This window comes from Antedon mediterranea, chromosome 4 (assembly GCF_964355755.1).
Source record: "Antedon mediterranea chromosome 4, ecAntMedi1.1, whole genome shotgun sequence".
Classification (NCBI taxonomy): domain Eukaryota; kingdom Metazoa; phylum Echinodermata; class Crinoidea; order Comatulida; family Antedonidae; genus Antedon; species Antedon mediterranea.
This window is the reverse complement of record NC_092673.1, coordinates 19433169-19452729: the sequence shown is the minus strand read 5'-3', so window position 1 is coordinate 19452729 and position 19561 is coordinate 19433169. Positions and strand designations below refer to the sequence as shown.

Here is a 19561-nt window from a genome sequence, read left to right as displayed (position 1 = left end):
AGATAGATTATTACATACCGCAATGAATTATAATGTTTTACTATGATGACATCTTTAAAAACGATGCACTGTCAAACTATATAGTTTTAACTTTAATATATGAACTTTTATTTTGAAAGAAGAAAGTTTGTTATTTCGGCCTAAGAAAATGTCATAATTTTTTGATTGTCGAAATAAATTTTTTTAAATTTTAAATGCAATTAATGATGACTTTATCAACTTTTGTTCTCTTAATTTCATAACAAATCATACATATTATACATACTGTATTAGGCAGTACCTACATGTATTTTGTAATGTCAATTTTACTGTCCAACTACTTACATCTTTCCAAGACATGCATTTATGAGGCATGTTTTACCAACTCCTTCTTGTCCAATCACCTTAAGCATTCCAAGATTGACTGGAACGGATCCATCTTTCAAGGCTTCATTGTATGCTTTCTGAAAATCTAATTCACGTGCAGCAATATCTGAAAATTGAATCAAGATTTTAATAGATTTTTTCAACATCTGGAGTAAATAAAGTTTAAAAAAAACTAGAATTTAATTCGTCACTATGACGAATTATAGGTTATATGCATTGATTTAAATAAAGATAATTGATTTTTAAAGATATATTGATTGATTGATTTTCTCAGAATCTTTAATTATTTATATATAGGATCTTGCTAACAGGAATACAATAGCTGGTATCACAATTCGATCAAAGATCCCTCTGCGTATAATGTCATAAACCACATTGTTACATAATAATAAAGACATTACTTACATTTTATAGATTTCATTATAAATTATGTGTATATACACTAAAAAATAAAATTGAACAAACAATATGGATAATAAAAAAAAATCTTATTTCCTTTCCCAATGTGAGACTCGATCTCGGTACCTTAAATGCCATAGACACGAGCACAGACCACCGAGCTATACACAACTGACTAAAAGTTGTAGAAAGATTCCTCCATGTATTTACTATGCAGTAACCACTTTGGCGCAGATAGATTATTACATACCGCAATGAATTATAATGTTTTACTATGATGACATCTTTAAAAACGATGCACTGTCAAACTATATAGTTTTAACTTTAATATATGAACTTTTATTTTGAAAGAAGAAAGTTTGTTATTTCGGCCTAAGAAAATGTCATAATTTTTTGATTGTCGAAATAAATTTTTTTAAATTTTAAATGCAATTAATGATGACTTTATCAACTTTTGTTCTCTTAATTTCATAACAAATCATACATATTATACATACTGTACACTTCAAGAAAATGAAATAAAAAATACGTGTTCCCGAGCATTCTGACGATCTATAGTATTTTTAAAATTTTGTTTAAAAGTGATTCATGCTTGTGAAGATATGATTACAAACGTGATTTCGTTAAATCGCGCGTACATCGCGTGATCGCATGATAATGCATATAACCTAAAAATCAACAATCAAGCAAAAATCAAGCAAGCATGCCACATAAATCTGCAAACTAGCTTCATTCCATTATTACAGTATTTTAAATGGAAACAATCAAATGTTTGTTTTATTTATGATAAATAAAATCTCTCCATTTGTTATTTGTTATCAGTTGCACACTTTTTCGCCTTTTTACAGTACCGCTCAGAAATGATTTTTTAAATAACACTAGCGTCTAATTCTCTCTTTACTGAAATCCCATTTTAATCACAATTCTGTTAAATTATATATAGATACAATCATAAAACATACAGCAGGTCTTATTCTTAAACTTACCACTCTCTGGCTTAAGAAGTTTTGTTTTCTGTTTGTCACTTGTCTGTTTCTGAAATTGTGTTTGAAATTGCTCAACAGTAGTACTTGGTAAATCTAAAAAAATGCACAAAACAAAAATATTACATATTATATATTTTCATAAAAAACACTATATTAAAAGTCTTTTTTTTGTTTCAATGGTATAAGGTTATATATAAAGGCTCTGTGTGATACAAAGCCTTACAAACACTTGTGGGTGACTGTGTACAAGCAATCATTCATTCTGAATATACTATAATAATAATGTATTTTTTTAAACTAAAATGTATACAGTTAACAATTCTACAGTTATTAATTATGTCCTAAAAAATGTGTGGAACTCAAACTCATCCAAACATATAGGCGTTATGCAACATTTTTTGGTGTTTTGGATGTTTCCAGTCGTTATTATTTCACTTGTGAACATTCTTGATGGTATTTATGTTTGATCTGTGGTCCAATTTCGTGAATTTTAGATGTTTTTTGATGTATTTGTGCAATCGGAACTAAGGAATTCCGGATCACGCCGTGATTTGCATTTCGCGCCAAACCAGCAGCTATAGTACGGTGTAGTACACTGACTCGCTAGTTGATTAGCTGTACCGGTACAACAAACACATATCTGGACCTATTTGAATTTCCTTATTTAACAACATAATGGCTCTATTTAGTTGTTTGATGACATTACTCTGCACATTATTTGGTATACCAAGCGGATAACTCCTTGTTATTGTATGAGATCAACATTTTTTTTCTGTATTATTCTTCTTTCCTTCCTTCCTTTTTTGTGAGTCGCGTTTCTCTAAAATGTGTAAACATAACATTTCATAACTTTGACAACATATGGGCATTTACGTGAAGTTGTGCACCTCCTATTTTTGAATGACGTCATAGTTGCGCAACGTGACTTACGCGCAATTTTATGAATTTCAATGATTGATCATAGATTAAAAACCAAAAGTCATTTAGTATTGACACTTTGACAAAATTTAAGTCATATCAGGGGCAAACTTTCTACGGATTAAAAATGGCATGTTTCACATGAAGTTACGCGCGCACGCGCATTTAAAATTTCAAAATGCGCAAAATTAATTTCTACTCAATTTCTTTTTACGCGTTTCATGTCATTTTGAGCATGTCAAAAATTCCCACGGGCGCGCATTTTTTTACGCACGCGGTGCGCACGTAGCGATAAAAACATATTTTTTTCTCTTGAATTATATTTTTCAAGCCTTTCCTAGTAATTTTGAAAACAATTTAGACCTTTTCCAGTTTAAATAACGCCATACGAACACGTTGAATTAGACAATTTGTGCGCGTTTTTTATGAAAAAGCTTAAAAAATCATCAAAATAATGTCTTTTTTTAAACAGTCATAGTTTCTAAAGTAAACCGTGAACCGTTTATTTTTATTACAAAATCTAGAAGTTGATGAGTTGCAGATATCGGATCATGCATCGATAAGGCTAAAAAAACATTGTGACGTAATCGTATGGCCACACGAATGTAAAATATAGGATTTTTGTCTGTTTCGTTATTGCTCATCACATTCAATGGAGCGCATCACGCTTATCTGTATTCCTTTTTCTCCTATATTTATATATTGTCTAGGTCAATCAACTTTCTTTAGCATGAGATAAAAATATTTTAATTTTTATAACGTCATCATGCCTAAAAATTTTAATTACGTGGGTCATTAATTTCATATTTACAGTAAATTTTAATCTGTAATAGCTCGTAAGAATAAAATGTGATAATCACGATTAAAACGTTTTCTGGAAGCTATAGGATTGTAGATACGAATTCATGTAAACATTTTGCCAATCGGATGTTGTGACGTCATCATATTGCCAGTTGAATAAAAAAAGTCGTATTTTCATATTTTGCGTAATAGTTCATCACATTTAAAAGGGTGCGCATCTATATTTTACGTTTTCAAATTTCTTCTACACGTTAATATGTTGTTCCTGAGATAATTTCCTTCTGAAATTGTTAATTAAGTGTTTCATTTTGATACCGTCGCCATGTTAAAAATTGGAATAAATGGCGGGTCCCGTAATTTCACCTATTCTACACTGTATGTAATATGTATACAGATTATACTGTTTGCATGTATATACTATATGACACAAAATTGACAGAATTCAGCACTAACAGCATATCATATTCTTCAGTTCTTGTCATAATGCCATAATCTTTATCTGTGTGCAATATTCCAACGTATGACGTGCACGTGGCGTTTGTCCTTGTGCGGATAACTAACTCGTCAAAGTGACGAGTTTCATGTCTAGTTTAAATTATGTCCTAAAAAAAATTGTGGAACTCAAACTCATCCAAACATATAGACGTTATGCAACATTTTTTGACAGCGACCCTGAATCTAAATCGTTGAAATTCTAGCAACATACAGTTGATTAGCATGGTTTCAATGGGTAAAGTGAAAATAAAGTAATCCTGAAATGAATAACTGGTATGATTCAGAATTAGGCAGTAGGAAATGCGATTAAAAACATCTATCGTAAGTTTTCAATATGCTTTTTTTCAATAACTTTTTGAATGTTTTTATTTATATTCTGTTTTATGACCAAACCAATTTTGTTTTTATACCTGTTTGTCAAAACACAATAAATATAACTCGAGCCCCACCATGGTTTAGGCTGATGTCAAACAATTTTGCTTACAATAAGGGCGCTTTTCTGGTCCTACTAAAGCACGCTCAGAAAACGTGCCCACTGTCCCCAGTCGTTAGTTCCCCAATATGTGTGTACGCTACACTTTTGTAAATATTAATTGTAAAAAAATAAAAAATTTAAACATCAGCCTAGAATGTACAATGTGTCATAATTACTCTAAATGTATTTATTGCTTAAAATGCAATTAACACTCTAAATGTTTGTATAATATAAATATTTTGTAAAATATACACTTTATACACTTGGTAGAGCTTAGTTATACTTTGAAGGGCTTGGTGTTTAGAAGAACACCGCCCCCCGCCCACCACCAATGTAATGAATATACAGTACAATTAGTTATTAGCAGTACAGCCAAGGACTATTTTAGCCTATTGAAGCAGCGGTTCAGCTGGCGCTAAATTTGAAAACAAAATAAATATTTGGTAAGTCTAGCCTAGTATTTAATATAGGGGCATTTCTGTAATTCCAATTCTTGGCAAAATATTTGTAAACATCCTTAACACTACAATAACTAACCATACTGAAAACAATAACATTATTTAACAAGAACAATCAGGTTTTCGCAAGGGATTCCGCACATTAGATAATATTTTCATTCTTAACAGCATAATTCAAAAATATCTACGTAAAAAAAGGGGTAGAATATTTTGTTGCTTCGTTGATCTCAAACGTTATAAATCATAATTTTCTATTATTAAAATTAAGAAGAATAGGCGTAAATAATAATATATATGACGTCATATATATTATTATTTAGTTTCCAATTATTAGCGCATGTAAAAATAGGAAACTCATTAACGCTCCTATTTGAATGTTCAATTGGAATACAACAAGGGTCACCCCTGCCATCATCTCTATTTAATATATTTATGAATTACTAGCTAAATCAAAATAACAAAAAATACCATTCTGGGATTGCTTTATAACCCATCTGCTATATGCTGATGATTTATTACTATTCGCAGACACAGGCTTACAAAATTTAATAATTATATTGGAAATATTTTGTGACACATGGGGTCTTAGTGTAAATGTAAACAAATAAAAAATAATGGTATTTAAAAATGGTAAAAAATTAAGAAAATATGAAAAATGGTATTTATATACATAAACATTAAAATGGAAGTTGTTAAATCGTATACTTACTTGGAAGTGGTTTTCAATTCAAATGGTCAGTGGAATAACACAATTGAACACAAATTGAACACAATTGTCAAAAAGCAAATAACGTACATACTATTTACAATCAATAATATTAATAGCAAAACAAAATACCTACCAGAGAATATATGGAAACACATTTTTGACAAAGTTTTACCAATTTTAATTTACGGGAGTGAGACATGGGGCTTTTCGAATTTATCACCAATTGATCATTTACAGACACGTTTTTCAAGATTTATTTTAGGCATTGGAAACAGCACACCCAGCATGGCTGTCAGATCAGAATTAGGCAGACTATCCTTAAAACATTGATTGCTTTATTTCTATTATTCATTATTGGTTACAAATCATTGAAATGCATAAAAATAGATTTCCTTTTAAATGTTACATGTTTCAACTAAGAAAAACTAATAGAAATGAACATTGTTGGGCTAAACAAGTGAACGATTTGTTTTGTTCCACTGGCTATGGCTACGTCTGGTACAATCAGAAAGTTGAAAACAAATAAGTTTATTAATGATTTTAATAAATTTTATAATAATAAATAAACTGCGAGCTACTTAGGTAGTGCATTGTTTCTCTCATTTTATCATAAATTACCATAAAACGTACATATAAGACAAGGAATAACCTGGTTTAATGTTTTAAAGTAATATATATGCATTATTTTTACAAAACGTCGAAAATTGTAGGGAATGGGTCTTTGAAATAGATTTTTAACTCTTACCTAAATGGTTTAATCTTGTATGTATTGGATAAGAAAGTTCCTTAGCATATACAAGTTTGTTAAACATTGTCATACATTACTATCAGTTTTTGTTCTGTATTCTCAACCTTTTTAGTAGGCCTACACCAAGCCAAGGATAAATATTTGCAATTCAATTCAATTCATTAAATGCAATAGATATTGAATAAATATTCTCCACACTATTAAAAATACATAAAATAATAATTATATAAACATGTAAGATAATAATTAATAAAACATAGTATGTGTGGAAGGAAACTTTATAAGTACAAAACTTTAAGCCTAGGCTCCCAGAAAAAAGTTGGGAAGAAAAAGAAACAAAATATGAATGCAATATTCTATTATTCTGTGTGTATAAGTACTCTACTTATAGCTCATTAATTCATAACAACTTTTACAATTATTTAAGCGTTTATGCTCAAATATTACTTATTATTTTGTGCCTATTTGCATGGGAAGTCATAAGATATTTATACAATTGTAGGAGCCAAGGTAAAATACATTATGTATGATGCTTAATTTTACATACAGAGAAATAGTATTCTTAAGCTGGCTTAAAAGTATGCGAAGAAAATTCATTCATTGTGGAAACAAAAAATGGGATTTAACAAGAAAATTAGATTTTTAGTCACGTGCAACGCCACTCTACAACTCACTATGTCGGTCGGTTGGTAAACACTAACTTGAGCAAGCATTTTTCAAGAGTTATTTTAGGCATTGGAAACAGCACACCCAGCGTGGCTGTCAGATCAGAATTAGGCAGACTATCCTTAAACATTGATTGCTTTATTTCTATTATTCGTTATTTGTTAAAAATCATTGAAATCAATAAAAATAGATTTCCTTTTAAAGGTTACATGTTTCAACTAAGAAAAACTAATAGAAATGAACATTGTTGAAAATATAAGTTTATTAATGATTTTAAACTTAGACTCAGAAATTTAGAAAAACAAAAGTATCTTGAGCAATTTAAAACTCAGAATTAAAGTATTTTAAATTATTTATTTTGTTTTTTTATTATTATTTTATTTATTATAATTTTTTCTTTGTTTTTAATTATGCTCAGAAATAGTTATGTGTATGCAATAAGTCACATAGAATAAAAAAGTGGGCGTAAATCGAAAGAAAAATAAATTGCTGCGGAAACACGACCTAAACACATTGTTAATTGTTTTCCGTAATTGTGGTTATCAAACCATTGGGATTGTTTAGTTTGTGTGTGTTTGTTTTATTCATTTACATTTTGTTTTATTTGAATAGTTTTTGATATTTTGCAATTTTTTTGTTAGAGCTTTGTTATCTTTTTTCCTACTTTTGTAATTAATTAATTAAATTGTGGTCTAGTTTTTATTTTTTTGCTTTAAGAGGTGATACTTATTATTTACACATTTCGCGGATTCAAACTCAAACGTAGTAATATTGATATCAATGGCCACGGCGTTTTACTCACTGAGCTATCCGTGATTTATGCAATACAACGACGCGATCAGTTGATACAGTAGGCCAGCTGCCGAGACTAAACACCGTTTTAATTTGGCAACTCGGGATGGCATTTGTAGATCTGGCCATTGCGGTACACAACGGGAGGTTGCGTAATTGATACGTGACGTAACAACTTGCGAAACATGTCCGTTGAGACGCCAAATTACTGTTGTGTTTTGCCTTTTGTTAGTGTTTATCCTCAGGAAAGTGATATAGCCTGTCATGTGCAGCCCATCAAAAAATATTGTGTGCCGAATGTGAGCACGTTTTGGAGGAGATACGTAAAATTATGTGAATAATTTAGGAGCATTAATATATAGATGGCTTTTTCTTTGATAATGATAGTCAATTTCTTTTAATTCAATTTACAAAATCATTTACATTTATCAATTATCATCAAATACATTTGAAACAATATACTGTAATACATTTCTATTGATACAGGTATATAAATATACTTAAACTGTACAAACAAATCGTCAACTATTTTGTATATTTATTTCATCTTTATACTGGGTAACCTCTTCAGTACTGAGACTATAACCCGCCATTATATTAATAATAGACTTCTATATCATTAATTTTATGAATGGAAGATGGATTTGGATTTGAATTTTACCTTGTGAATCTGCCATTTCACTTGATTGACGCTGTTATCTGTAAAGAATAAATTGCATTAAATTAATTTCTATGTATTTATTTAACAACCAAATTATAAAACAAATATGAACAGCGAATTATTTGTCAAAATAGTAATTACTAAGGTTATTTTCCACTTCTATTGTGAGCAGTGGACATTTAATTCAGACATACCACTTGAAAGAAAAGGTTTAGATCCGAATTTTGGTTGATTGACATACCAGACTATTTATAAAAAGCAAAATCATTATTCCATAAAATGTTTACACCAGCATATAGTTCACAATGTAGGAAGTTTAAAAAATCTCAATTTTTTATTCCACACCACCCTCACCCTCAACTCAAAAGTCATAAACACTCTACTTGCCTATAAGATGATCAGAAAATATTAACTGCCATGTCATTGATTATTGAAATTTGGATAATAGTAAATAATAAATTTGTTGCGTATGCAAATCAGGGGAAGTCCCCGATGAAACCTCCGGTTGGTAATACATTCAATTTCTCACACTCAAAAATAAAAAAAAGAAAATAATAATAGTTTTACTCCGTGATAATTACTAAGGAAATTCTGCCTAATATTTTGGACGTACGGACATGAAGATAACCAGAGTACTACAAGGAAATAAAAAACTATACGCAAAATTATGATTTTTTGGCCTTAAAATAGAAAACATCCGGACAGCAAAACACAATCATTATGGACAAATCGACGATCCCCATATGAAAGGATTTTGGCCTACCAAATGGTAAGGATACACTTAGTAGCTAGCATATGTATTACTGAAATTGAAATTACTAGACTTAAAATATGAATAACTTTTCCCTCCGACAAAAATCTGACCTTCCCCATTTGGAAATAAACAACTAAACCAAAGTTTCACATTGTTACTAGCTCGCTACTGGTGTAATTCTCTGTAATTATATTTAAAGGACGCCTTGCACATTGAGTAGGTAAATGTAATCATTCAATGATGTAACTGTTTATATTTAAAGGACACCTTGCACGTTGAGTAGGTAAATGTAATCATTCAATGTTGTAACTCTTTATATTTAAAGGACACCTTGCACGTTAAGTAGGTAAATGTAATAATTCAATGTTGTAACTCTTTATATTTAAAGGATGCCTTGCACGTTGAGTAGGTAAATGTAATCATTCAATGTTGTAACTCTTTATATTTAAAGGACACCTTGCATGTTGAGTAGGTAAATGTAATCATTCAATGTTGTAACTCTTTATATTTAAAGGACACCTTGCACATAGAGTAGGTAAATGTAAAGTAATTCTATAAGAAATAGGATAACATACACAAATTATCAATAATAATATAATGTTAGCTTTATAAAAAAAGTGCAAATTCATTAAATATGTTGTGCTTTGGGGTAAAAATGTGTATTTTGATTACCAGGAATTGTTTAGGTATAAAACACAATTTATATTAAGGCTAATTTGGAGGCTCTGGTTGTTTAGTAGAGTCTACTATGGCATTTTATGTTGTGATAATAGTATTTATAATATTATTTATAGACCTACTGATAATGGTTAATTATAGAAAAAAGATATCCATTTGTTACATACAAGGCACAAACAGAAGATAGGCAATACAAAGGATAAGTTATATAATCTAATCTACGTTTTATTCTTCAAACAGAAAAGCAAAAGATAACAAAATCAATTAAAATGATTATAAAGATAAAGATTAATTAATAATATAAAATAATTATCAAAGTATAAGATGGTGGTAACACACAATCAAAATACATAAAGAAATTCAAGACTTACAAATATAGCTGAGCCCAAGGCTAATATAAAGCTTTACTTCAGTTGTTCAAAACAGTCAAACAGACTTCTAGTCAATAGACTTTAACAGCATTTAGTTTAGCTATCTCAGTATTCGTATTAGGACTGATGGAATATACCGTATATTTCGGTGTATAAGTCGCACTTTTGACACGCAAATTTGACCTCTAAATTAAGGGTGCGTCTTATACACCGAACATAAATGCCTCACCACACAGATTGTACATAGGCCTAGGCTATCGTCACCTCGTTTTCTAGGCCTGAGTAGGCTAGGCCTAGCTACAGTAACTAACTAACGTAACGGCAACCTGCTTCTGCCTAGGCCTAGTTTTCAAGTCATTTTAGCATGATGTTATACTAAATATGATGAAAAGATTTGTTCATTATGGCGCTTCGATAAAATATCATTTGTAAACGTTTACGTCGTACGATTGGAATAGTATTTATTTATACAGTAGTTATACGCACGATCGCCGTACCCCAAGCGCAAGCCCTTCTTTTGGTGGCACATGGTGTTTACGGTATTCGACTAGTATATTCTCCAGGTGATTATAGCATGGACCATGGAGAAATCAGTTAGCTAACTGATTTCTCCATGCATGGACCTAGCGTACACACTTCTCGGATACATAGATACTAATCGAATACGATTGTCCGTGAAAACGTGCGCCCTCTCGAAATGATCGAGCGAGGCTAGCCCACACACACGTGCGTGTTACACACACGGTCATGCACTCGATGTTGCGGCGAAACTCATGAATAACAAGTTAGAAAGAACTTGTTGAGGCTGGGCGCGGCCGAGCCTAGGTAAGAAAAAACCTAAATAAAGGACGCCGTTGTAGATATAACAAAATATATTATTACAATAATATTGATTACAATTTAAAAAAACATTGTTTTGATGAAATATAAGGTGCGTCTTATACATCGACGATATAAAAAATACCGATATTTTACTCTCAGTTGGGGGTGCGTCTTATACACAGGTGCGACTTATACACCGAAATATACGGTATATGGAATATCAAACAAGTGTCTCTGACAACTTGAGTTATGAGCAGTCTCATAGGTACAATTACTAACAACCTGGTGTATATATATATATATATATATATACCAGGTTGTTAGTAATTGTACCTATGAGACTGCCGGCCGGCACAGAAAGAAAGCATTGTTACATAACAGCTGACATTCCAAAACATATCACCTGTAAATGCTAATTCTACAAGTAAATGTGCTTATAAGCAGCGTTGTAATTGATTCTTCTCATTATAGTCTCCTGATGAGTGAGTTGCACGACTCACGAAACAAGCCTGTAGAGACCAAACTGTAGTTTTTACTTCTTTTCCAGACTTAACGTATATTTTAGCTCTACTTTACCGTATTGAGCACTTTCTAGACGGTTACATTGAACCGAACATTTATATATATATATATATATATACAGTATAATACTATGGCAAAGTGATAATAATATACAGTAATGGTATAAATGTATCTCCTAACAGTAGGGAGGTCTAACCTACTTCACATTACATTACCTTATTTTAAATTAAATATATTTATTATGAGATAAACAATTCTTTATTCAAAAATGATATCATTTATTGTTCATTTATTATTAAAAACCAAAAGTGTTATTTCGCACCGCCATTTTAGTATGTGGAGGTCCAAAATCATAAAAAATAAATGGTGGGAGACTTTATAAAAGCATGGCGAAAGAGGACATTTTAAAATTTTGATTAGAACCATGGGGCCTAGGCTTCTTTCCCCAGTCTATTATTAGCCCTCCCCTCTAAATCCTGGATCTACTCCTGGTGTATTTCTACCAAAATGAGTGTGGCATTATGTTATGCAGGTTAGACAAACTTACTGATTCAACAGATTTTTACAATCTTCTGTCATGTGAAATATAAAGCATTATAACTACAGAACTAAACTAAACTATCGTATTACTGCATACCACACACAAATACCCTGACTAACACTAACAGCCCTGGGAAAGCAGTGCATTTTAGTCTATTAATAAATGGATCATAAAGTAAGGTAGTACAATACCCCACACAAATACCCTGTCTAACAGCCCTGGGAAAGCAGAAACCTAATACAGTACCACGAAAGCTAAGACCCCCTAAGACCTAAGATCACGAAAGCTAAGACCCAACACCTAAGATTACAAATATTTATCTTTCGCACCTACCTTGTATTTTAACTCCCAACATTTATTCTGAATACCACACCTTAGAATTGGCACTTTCATGAAAAAGAATCACATAAAAAGTAACAAATTACAGACGTTTTTCTCGCACACAAAATGACTAGCCTACAGTACAGTAGGCCTACCCCATGTTCAATGTTTTTGTTTCTATGGAACGTCAAAAGAGAGAGCAAAAATTATATAGAGGGCTGAAAACTCTGTGGAGTCCATCTACAGTGTGGATGGAACAATGTAAAATTAAAATTGTAATGATAATAGTATAATCATGCAAGTACGAAGAAATAAATACTGGCAAATAAATTTTAATTTAAAAATCATGATAAGTTTTTTGTTTCGTTTTCTTTCTGTTTTTATACTTGTACTATTATTGTTGCTCTTTTGGCGCTCCATAGAAACAAAAACATCTGTAAAATCATCAATTTAAAGGATTTATTTATTTGTTATTATGTGTTTCTCCTTCTGAAAGTACTTATAAGTCCTAATTTTAAAGTGTGGTGTTCAGGATAAAGTTAGTCAACAAATTTGGAGTCAAAATACAAGAAAGGCAGGTGCGTAAGAAAAACATCCTCTGAACCAACACAATGGAGTAAATATATACCAACAAACAACCCGTCAAGTTTGTTTGTTGTAAAGAAAAAATATACATTTACTCAACGGGCGAAAATAATGTGAGTTTATCTATGTTTTGCGGTAGTATTAAATTATATTTATGGTAATAAATGAAACCTACTGTGTTTAAAATTATGTATGGATAAACAAGTATTGTTTTTAAGCTGTAGTATATCTTAGTATTTGTAATCTTAGGTGTTGGGTCTTAGCTTTCGTGATCTTAGGTCTTAGGGGGTCTGAGCTTTCGTGGTCTGAGCTTTCGTGACACCCCTGGGGAAGCAGTGCATTTTAGTCTATTAATAAATGGATCATAAAGTAAGGTAGTACAATACCCCACACAAATACCCTGACTAACAGCCCTGGGGAAGCAGTGCATTTTAGTCTATTAATAAATGGATCATAAAGTAAGGTAGTACAATACCCCACACAAATACCCTGACTAACAGCCCTGGGGAAGCAGTGCATTTTAGTCTATTAATAAATGGATCATAAAGTAAGGTAGTACAATACCCCACACAAATACCCTGACTAACAGCCCCGGGGAAGAAGTGCATTTTAGTCTATTAATAAATGGATAAAGTAAGGTAGTACAATACCCCACACAAATACCCTGACTAACTGCCCTGGGGAAGCAGTGCATTTTAGTCTATTAATAAATGGATCATAAAGTAAGGTAGTACAATATCCCACACAAATACCCTGACTAACAGCCCTGGGGAAGCAGTGCATTTTAGTCTATTAATAAATGGATCATAAAGTAAGGTAGTACAATACCCCACACAAATACCCTGACTAACAGCCCCGGGGAAGAAGTGCATTTTAGTCTATTAATAAATGGATAAAGTAAGGTAGTACAATACCCCACACAAATACCCTGACTAACTGCCCTGGGGAAGCAGTGCATTTTAGTCTATTAATAAATGGATCATAAAGTAAGGTAGTACAATATCCCACACAAATACCCTGACTAACAGCCCTGGGGAAGCAGTGCATTTTAGTCTATTAATAAATGGATCATAAAGTAAGGTAGTACAATACCCACACAAATACACTGACTAACAGCCCTGGGGAAGCAGTGCATTTTAGTCTATTAATAAATGGATCATAAAGTAAAGTAGTACAATACCCCACACAAATACCCTGACTAACAGCCCTGGGGAAGAAGTGCATTTTAGTCTATTAATAAATGGATCATAAAGTAAGGTAGTACAATACCCCACACAAATACCCTGACTAACAGCCCTGGGGAAGCAGTGCATTTTAGTCTATTAATAAATGGAGCATAAAGTAAGGCAGTACAATACCCCACACAAATACCCTGACTAACAGCCCTGGGGAAGCAGTGCATTTTAGTCTATTAATAAATGGATCATAAAGTAAGGTAGTACAATACCCCCACACAAATACCCTGTCTAACAGCCCTGGGGAAGCAGTGCATTTTAGTCTATTAATAAATGGATCATAAAGTAATAGTACAATACCCCACACAAATACCCTGACTAACAGCCCTGGGGAAGCAGTGCATATTAGTCTAGTAATAAATGGATCATATAGTAATAACCAAACATTTCTATAACCTTTATACATGTTTCAAACAATCAGATGATTTTTACTTTATCTTTTGTTTAAATACAAAGTTAATAAAAATAATATTAAACTAATGATAATGATTTTCATAGGATTTGTTTGCCTGTATCTAGAGGAAACAGGCAAACAGTAAAGACAAACACAAAGCAAGTCATTAATAATAATCAAACCCCTTGTTTTTTTCAATGTAAGCTTGTTGAAAATCTGCATAACATTTTTCTCAAATACAAAAACAATCCTGGCTGAAAAGATTCTGGGATGAAACACAATTCATGATCAACTCCAGTACTTTCTTTCATAAGAAAAATTTCTGACAAAAAATTGTTGTAGCTATGAAATTGTCAAAAATTGAGTATGTTATCTAGAGCAAAATTAGTAAACACATAATTTATCCTCTTTTAGTTCTCTAGTTTCATATTTTCCTATTTCTTACTCAAAATAGGTTTGTTTCTACAATGAGGAAATTAAATTTCTTAAAACACATTTTTCGAGCCTGGGTAGAAAGATGAATTTGTGCCGCAGGAGGGCGGGGCTCTACGTCATCACGTGGTGGGCTGCGGCGGGTAACGTGGGGAATTTGATACATCCGCGTGGTGTATGTGTCCTTTCGCTTTTAGCATCCATCCGGAGTAGACGTGTTTAAAGATTTAAAGAATTTTCGTTTTAAAGATTATACCTGCACAGGTGTTTGTGTCTTTATTTCACAAGGTTTTTAACAATTGTAAGTAGAAACAATAGTTTGTGCACTCATTGTGTAAGTTTAATTCAAAAAGTTGTGTTACAAAATTGCCTTCCCGACATGTAGAATAGGTCTTGTTGGACACTTGTTTGTACGCCGGTTGGAATGCTATACCAGCGAACGCGAATTCTTTGCTTTACGCCTAGATGCAAGTTTGAACGATGTCAAGTATTATTCACGCGGAGGTGCAACGGCATACAAATTCCCTGATCTGCTTAAGGGATGGTCTACGCCGAAAGATATCGTTTACGTTCATCTAGGAGAGAATGACATTGTGAAACGATCTAATGATTTTATTATGAACAAACTCGATAATTTAATTGACTACCTTAAATTTGGACTGGAGTGTAAACATATTGTGGTTAGCCAGCTGTTAAAGCGGCACCCCAGTCGGGTAAGCTCTAACTTCAACGACTCTGTTGTGGACATTAACCGTCGACTTCAGGTGAATTATGCCGATGATGCATGTGTAACATATTGGCATCACAGAGGCCTGTGGAACGACTGGTCCCATATTCACGCCGATGGCGTACATCTTAACAGAAGTTCTTCAAATGGCCGATCGTCAGGGATGTATCGGTACGCACGTAGCGTCCGACAAGCTATTCTACACGCAGAAAAAATTTTAAGGCCAGTAGTTTTAATTTCAATTTATATAAAGAGGTTCAGAAACTCCACATATTTTGCCTTCGGGCAAGAATTTTGGCCTTCGGGACTAATGTTTGCCTTCGGGCCCTGTGTTTGCCTTCGGGCCCTGTGTTTGCCTTCGGGCCTTATGTTTGCCTTCGGGCCTTATGTTTGCCTTCGGGTCTTATGCTTGCCCTTGGGCCTTATGCTTGCCCTCGGGCCTTATGCTTGCCCTCGGGCCTTATGCTTGCCTTCGGGCCTAATGTTTGCCTTGTGGCATTCGGGCTTTGGACACATCCTCTTGTTCTCAGTCCGGTGAATTTCAGGCGGACCATGGATATAGCACATACTATGGAAACCAGACGATTGTTACAAATTTAACTCCGCTTTTCAGTAGTCAATGTGTCAACCATGTTTTTCATTTCTAACCATCAGAGGTGTTTCTTTGATTTCTATACAGGTATAAATGCCGAAAGCTCCAAGAGGCCGTACAGCGTCGGCTGCGGTCCCAAAAACCACTAGGAAGAAGGCAACGGCGAACAAAGAGACCCCACCACTAGACTACGCCAAACTGGCGGCTGAAGTTGCGAAGGTATTGAAGGCGGGCGAGGCAACTGGCCCCATGACACCAGGCGGCAGTCTTCTAACATCTCAAGCCGCTACCACATCCTTGACTGTGAATAATGCCACACAGGCTCAGCCATTGGACGCGTTTGTAAACGATCTCTTTGAAGGTGAGCCGTCTCGGGCCGACATAACAATGACTGACTCGATTGCTCTGGGCAGTAATGTGCCACTATCGGTTAAAAATAAAATATGGGCAAATGGATACATTGACCTCAGGACTCTGATCAATAACGACAATGATACTACTGGGGTCTCGTTATCAATTATTGATAAACAACTCCGTGTAGAGACAGACAACAGTAAGAAAAAGTTAATCACAATTACTGAATGGATGCGGGCAGTTACAATATACGTGTCCATATTTGTTGAAAAATCGCCTGCTCAATGTTTGCCTATGCTTAAATATGTCAACAACATACTAGAATTACATGCTTTGGGGAACCTGAACTGGCGGACCTATGACGAAAGTTTTCGCAAAGCACGACAGGGCAGGCCTTTAAATTGGGATGTGCTTCACCCAGAGCTTATGTTAAAACTGGCTTCGTTAGGGAATGTATCTTCTTTCAGACCTAACTCTCGTCCACAGGGGCAGCATAATTTTCGTGGCCAACAGATATGTTTCAAATTTAATGCTGGGAAGCAATGCCACGCCCCCACATGCCGCTTCTCACATCTGTGTACCGACTGCCGTCAACCACACCCCAGAATTCAATGCAATAAACCACGAACGACAAGTCGTCAAACCGGCACTCGAGCAAACCCATCTACCAACGCCAGTGGTAATAAATGAACTTTCAAGGTATTTAACAGGGTATACACACGAATTGTTTAACGAATTGTTAGTCGGTTTCTCGTTTAGATTCCGTCTCCTCTGTTTAAAGCCCCCGGTTTTGGGCATCGCCCGCAACCATCCAAGTGCCCTCGATCACCCGATACAGATAGAAGAATTTATTTCTAATGGTTTACGACTCGGTAGATTGGCTGGCCCTTTCGAGTCCCCTCCGTTTGATAAATTTATCTCCTCGCCATTGGGTGTTGTTCCCAAAGCTGAATTAGGCAAATATCGCATTATCCAGGACATGTCGTACCCCCGGGGGGCTTCGGTCAACTCAGGGATTCCACATGATGTTTCACAGGTTTCCTACGACACAATCGATGATGTAGTTAGATTAGTATTAAAAAATGGACCTAGGGCATTAATGTCTAAGACCGACATAGAAGACGCCTTCAGAATTATCCCTATTCACCCAGATGATTACCATTTGCTGGGGTTTTCTTGGGACGGCAGGTTCTTTTATGGCCGGTGTCTGCCTATGGGCGCCAGTCGCTCATGCAATATTTTCGAATCATTTAGTAAAGCGTTAGTATGGATACTGCGTAATAAATTTAATGTAAGGGATGTATCCCATATTCTGGATGATTTTTTCTTCGTCGGCCCAAAAGATTCTAATGACTGCCACAACGCACTGTCTCAATTTTTATATCTTTGCGACAAGATCGGGGTTCCTATAAAGGCGTCTAAGACTGTAACTCCGACTAATGTCATTACAATATACGGGATTGAGGTGGACACAGTCTTGATGGAATGTCGCCTCCCGTTACCTAAGATTACAAAAACTGTAACAAAAATAACTGAATTTTTAAATAGAAAAAAAGTCACACTGCGCGATATGCAATCAATGGTTGGCCTGCTTAATTACGCTTGTAGTGTGGTAGTGCCGGGTAGGGCGTTTTTACGCCGTATGATAAACCTCCTGTCATTAGCTAAACATCCATCTCATTTCATTCGCTTAACTCATGGAGTTAAGGACGATTTGCGGATATGGCTAACATTCCTTGAATCTTTTAATGGAAAAGCCCTTATCCTTCCAGAAAAATGGCTAAATTCTTGGACACTGCGCTTATTCTCCGATGCAGCTGCGTCTTTTGGTTGCACCGCAGTATTTTGCGACAGATGGTTTTACATCGACTGGGGGTCTGACTTTGTAGGTTTTTCGATCGCTGTTTTGGAGTTATTTCCAATTGTTATTGCCCTAGAAATATGGGGGCATGAGCTCGCTAATCGCCGCATTTTGTTTCGTTGTGATAATTCAGCTGTTGTGGCTGTTATCAATAAGAAATCTGCTAAAGACAAAACGCTTATGCGTCTTATTCGGCGGTTAGTACTTATATGCCTCCAGTATAACATACAATTCCGTGCAATGCATATTCCTGGAGTAGATAACGTGTTGGCGGATCTTTTATCAAGGAAAAAATTTACAGCGGCTCTGGAATCCTTTCCTTCTATCAGTCCAAATCCAATTCATGTTCCGTCCTACCACATTTATATTTAATTCATTCCTATACAGGTGTTGTGTGTTCTGCAAACAACATGGTACCCCTTAGCTGTGAAGCTACAACACTCATTCACTCGTCATTGGCGCCAGCCACGGTTAAGGCGTATCAACGCAATATTCAAAAGTTGGCATCATGGTTGGGAAAACCCGTTCAGCTCCCTGTAAACCCGGCTACGGTATGCAAATTTGTGGCACATTTACATGTCTACAATATGCACCTAGAACAATTTCGTCTATCATTTCGTCCGTCTCTTTTATACACAAACTAGCAGAATTACCCGATCCTTGTAATTCGTTTTTGGTTGTAAAAATTTTTCGTGGCGTGCATTATGCTTCGGATCGTCCGGATACGGTACGCTTGCCTATCACTGCAGAAATTTTGACTAAATTGTTAGCGTGTCTAGAGTCGATCGAACCCAGTTTTTCTTATAGATTACTTTTCAGGGCCTTTTTCCTTACCGCGTTCCAAGGGTTCTTCCGGATTGGTGAATTGGCCGTAGGAAAAGGGGACGCGGATAAGAAG

General features: G+C 34.3%; 1 protein-coding gene across 1 annotated transcript; it reads left to right on the top strand.

Annotated features, from left to right (window-relative positions):
- Window positions 1-17781: 17781 nt before the first annotated feature.
- Window positions 17782-19035, top strand: LOC140047659 (uncharacterized). Its single transcript, XM_072092696.1, has one exon. It carries the CDS (start codon window positions 17782-17784, stop codon window positions 19033-19035), a length of 1254 nt encoding a protein of 417 aa, XP_071948797.1.
- The last annotated feature ends 526 nt before the right edge of the window (window positions 19036-19561 follow it).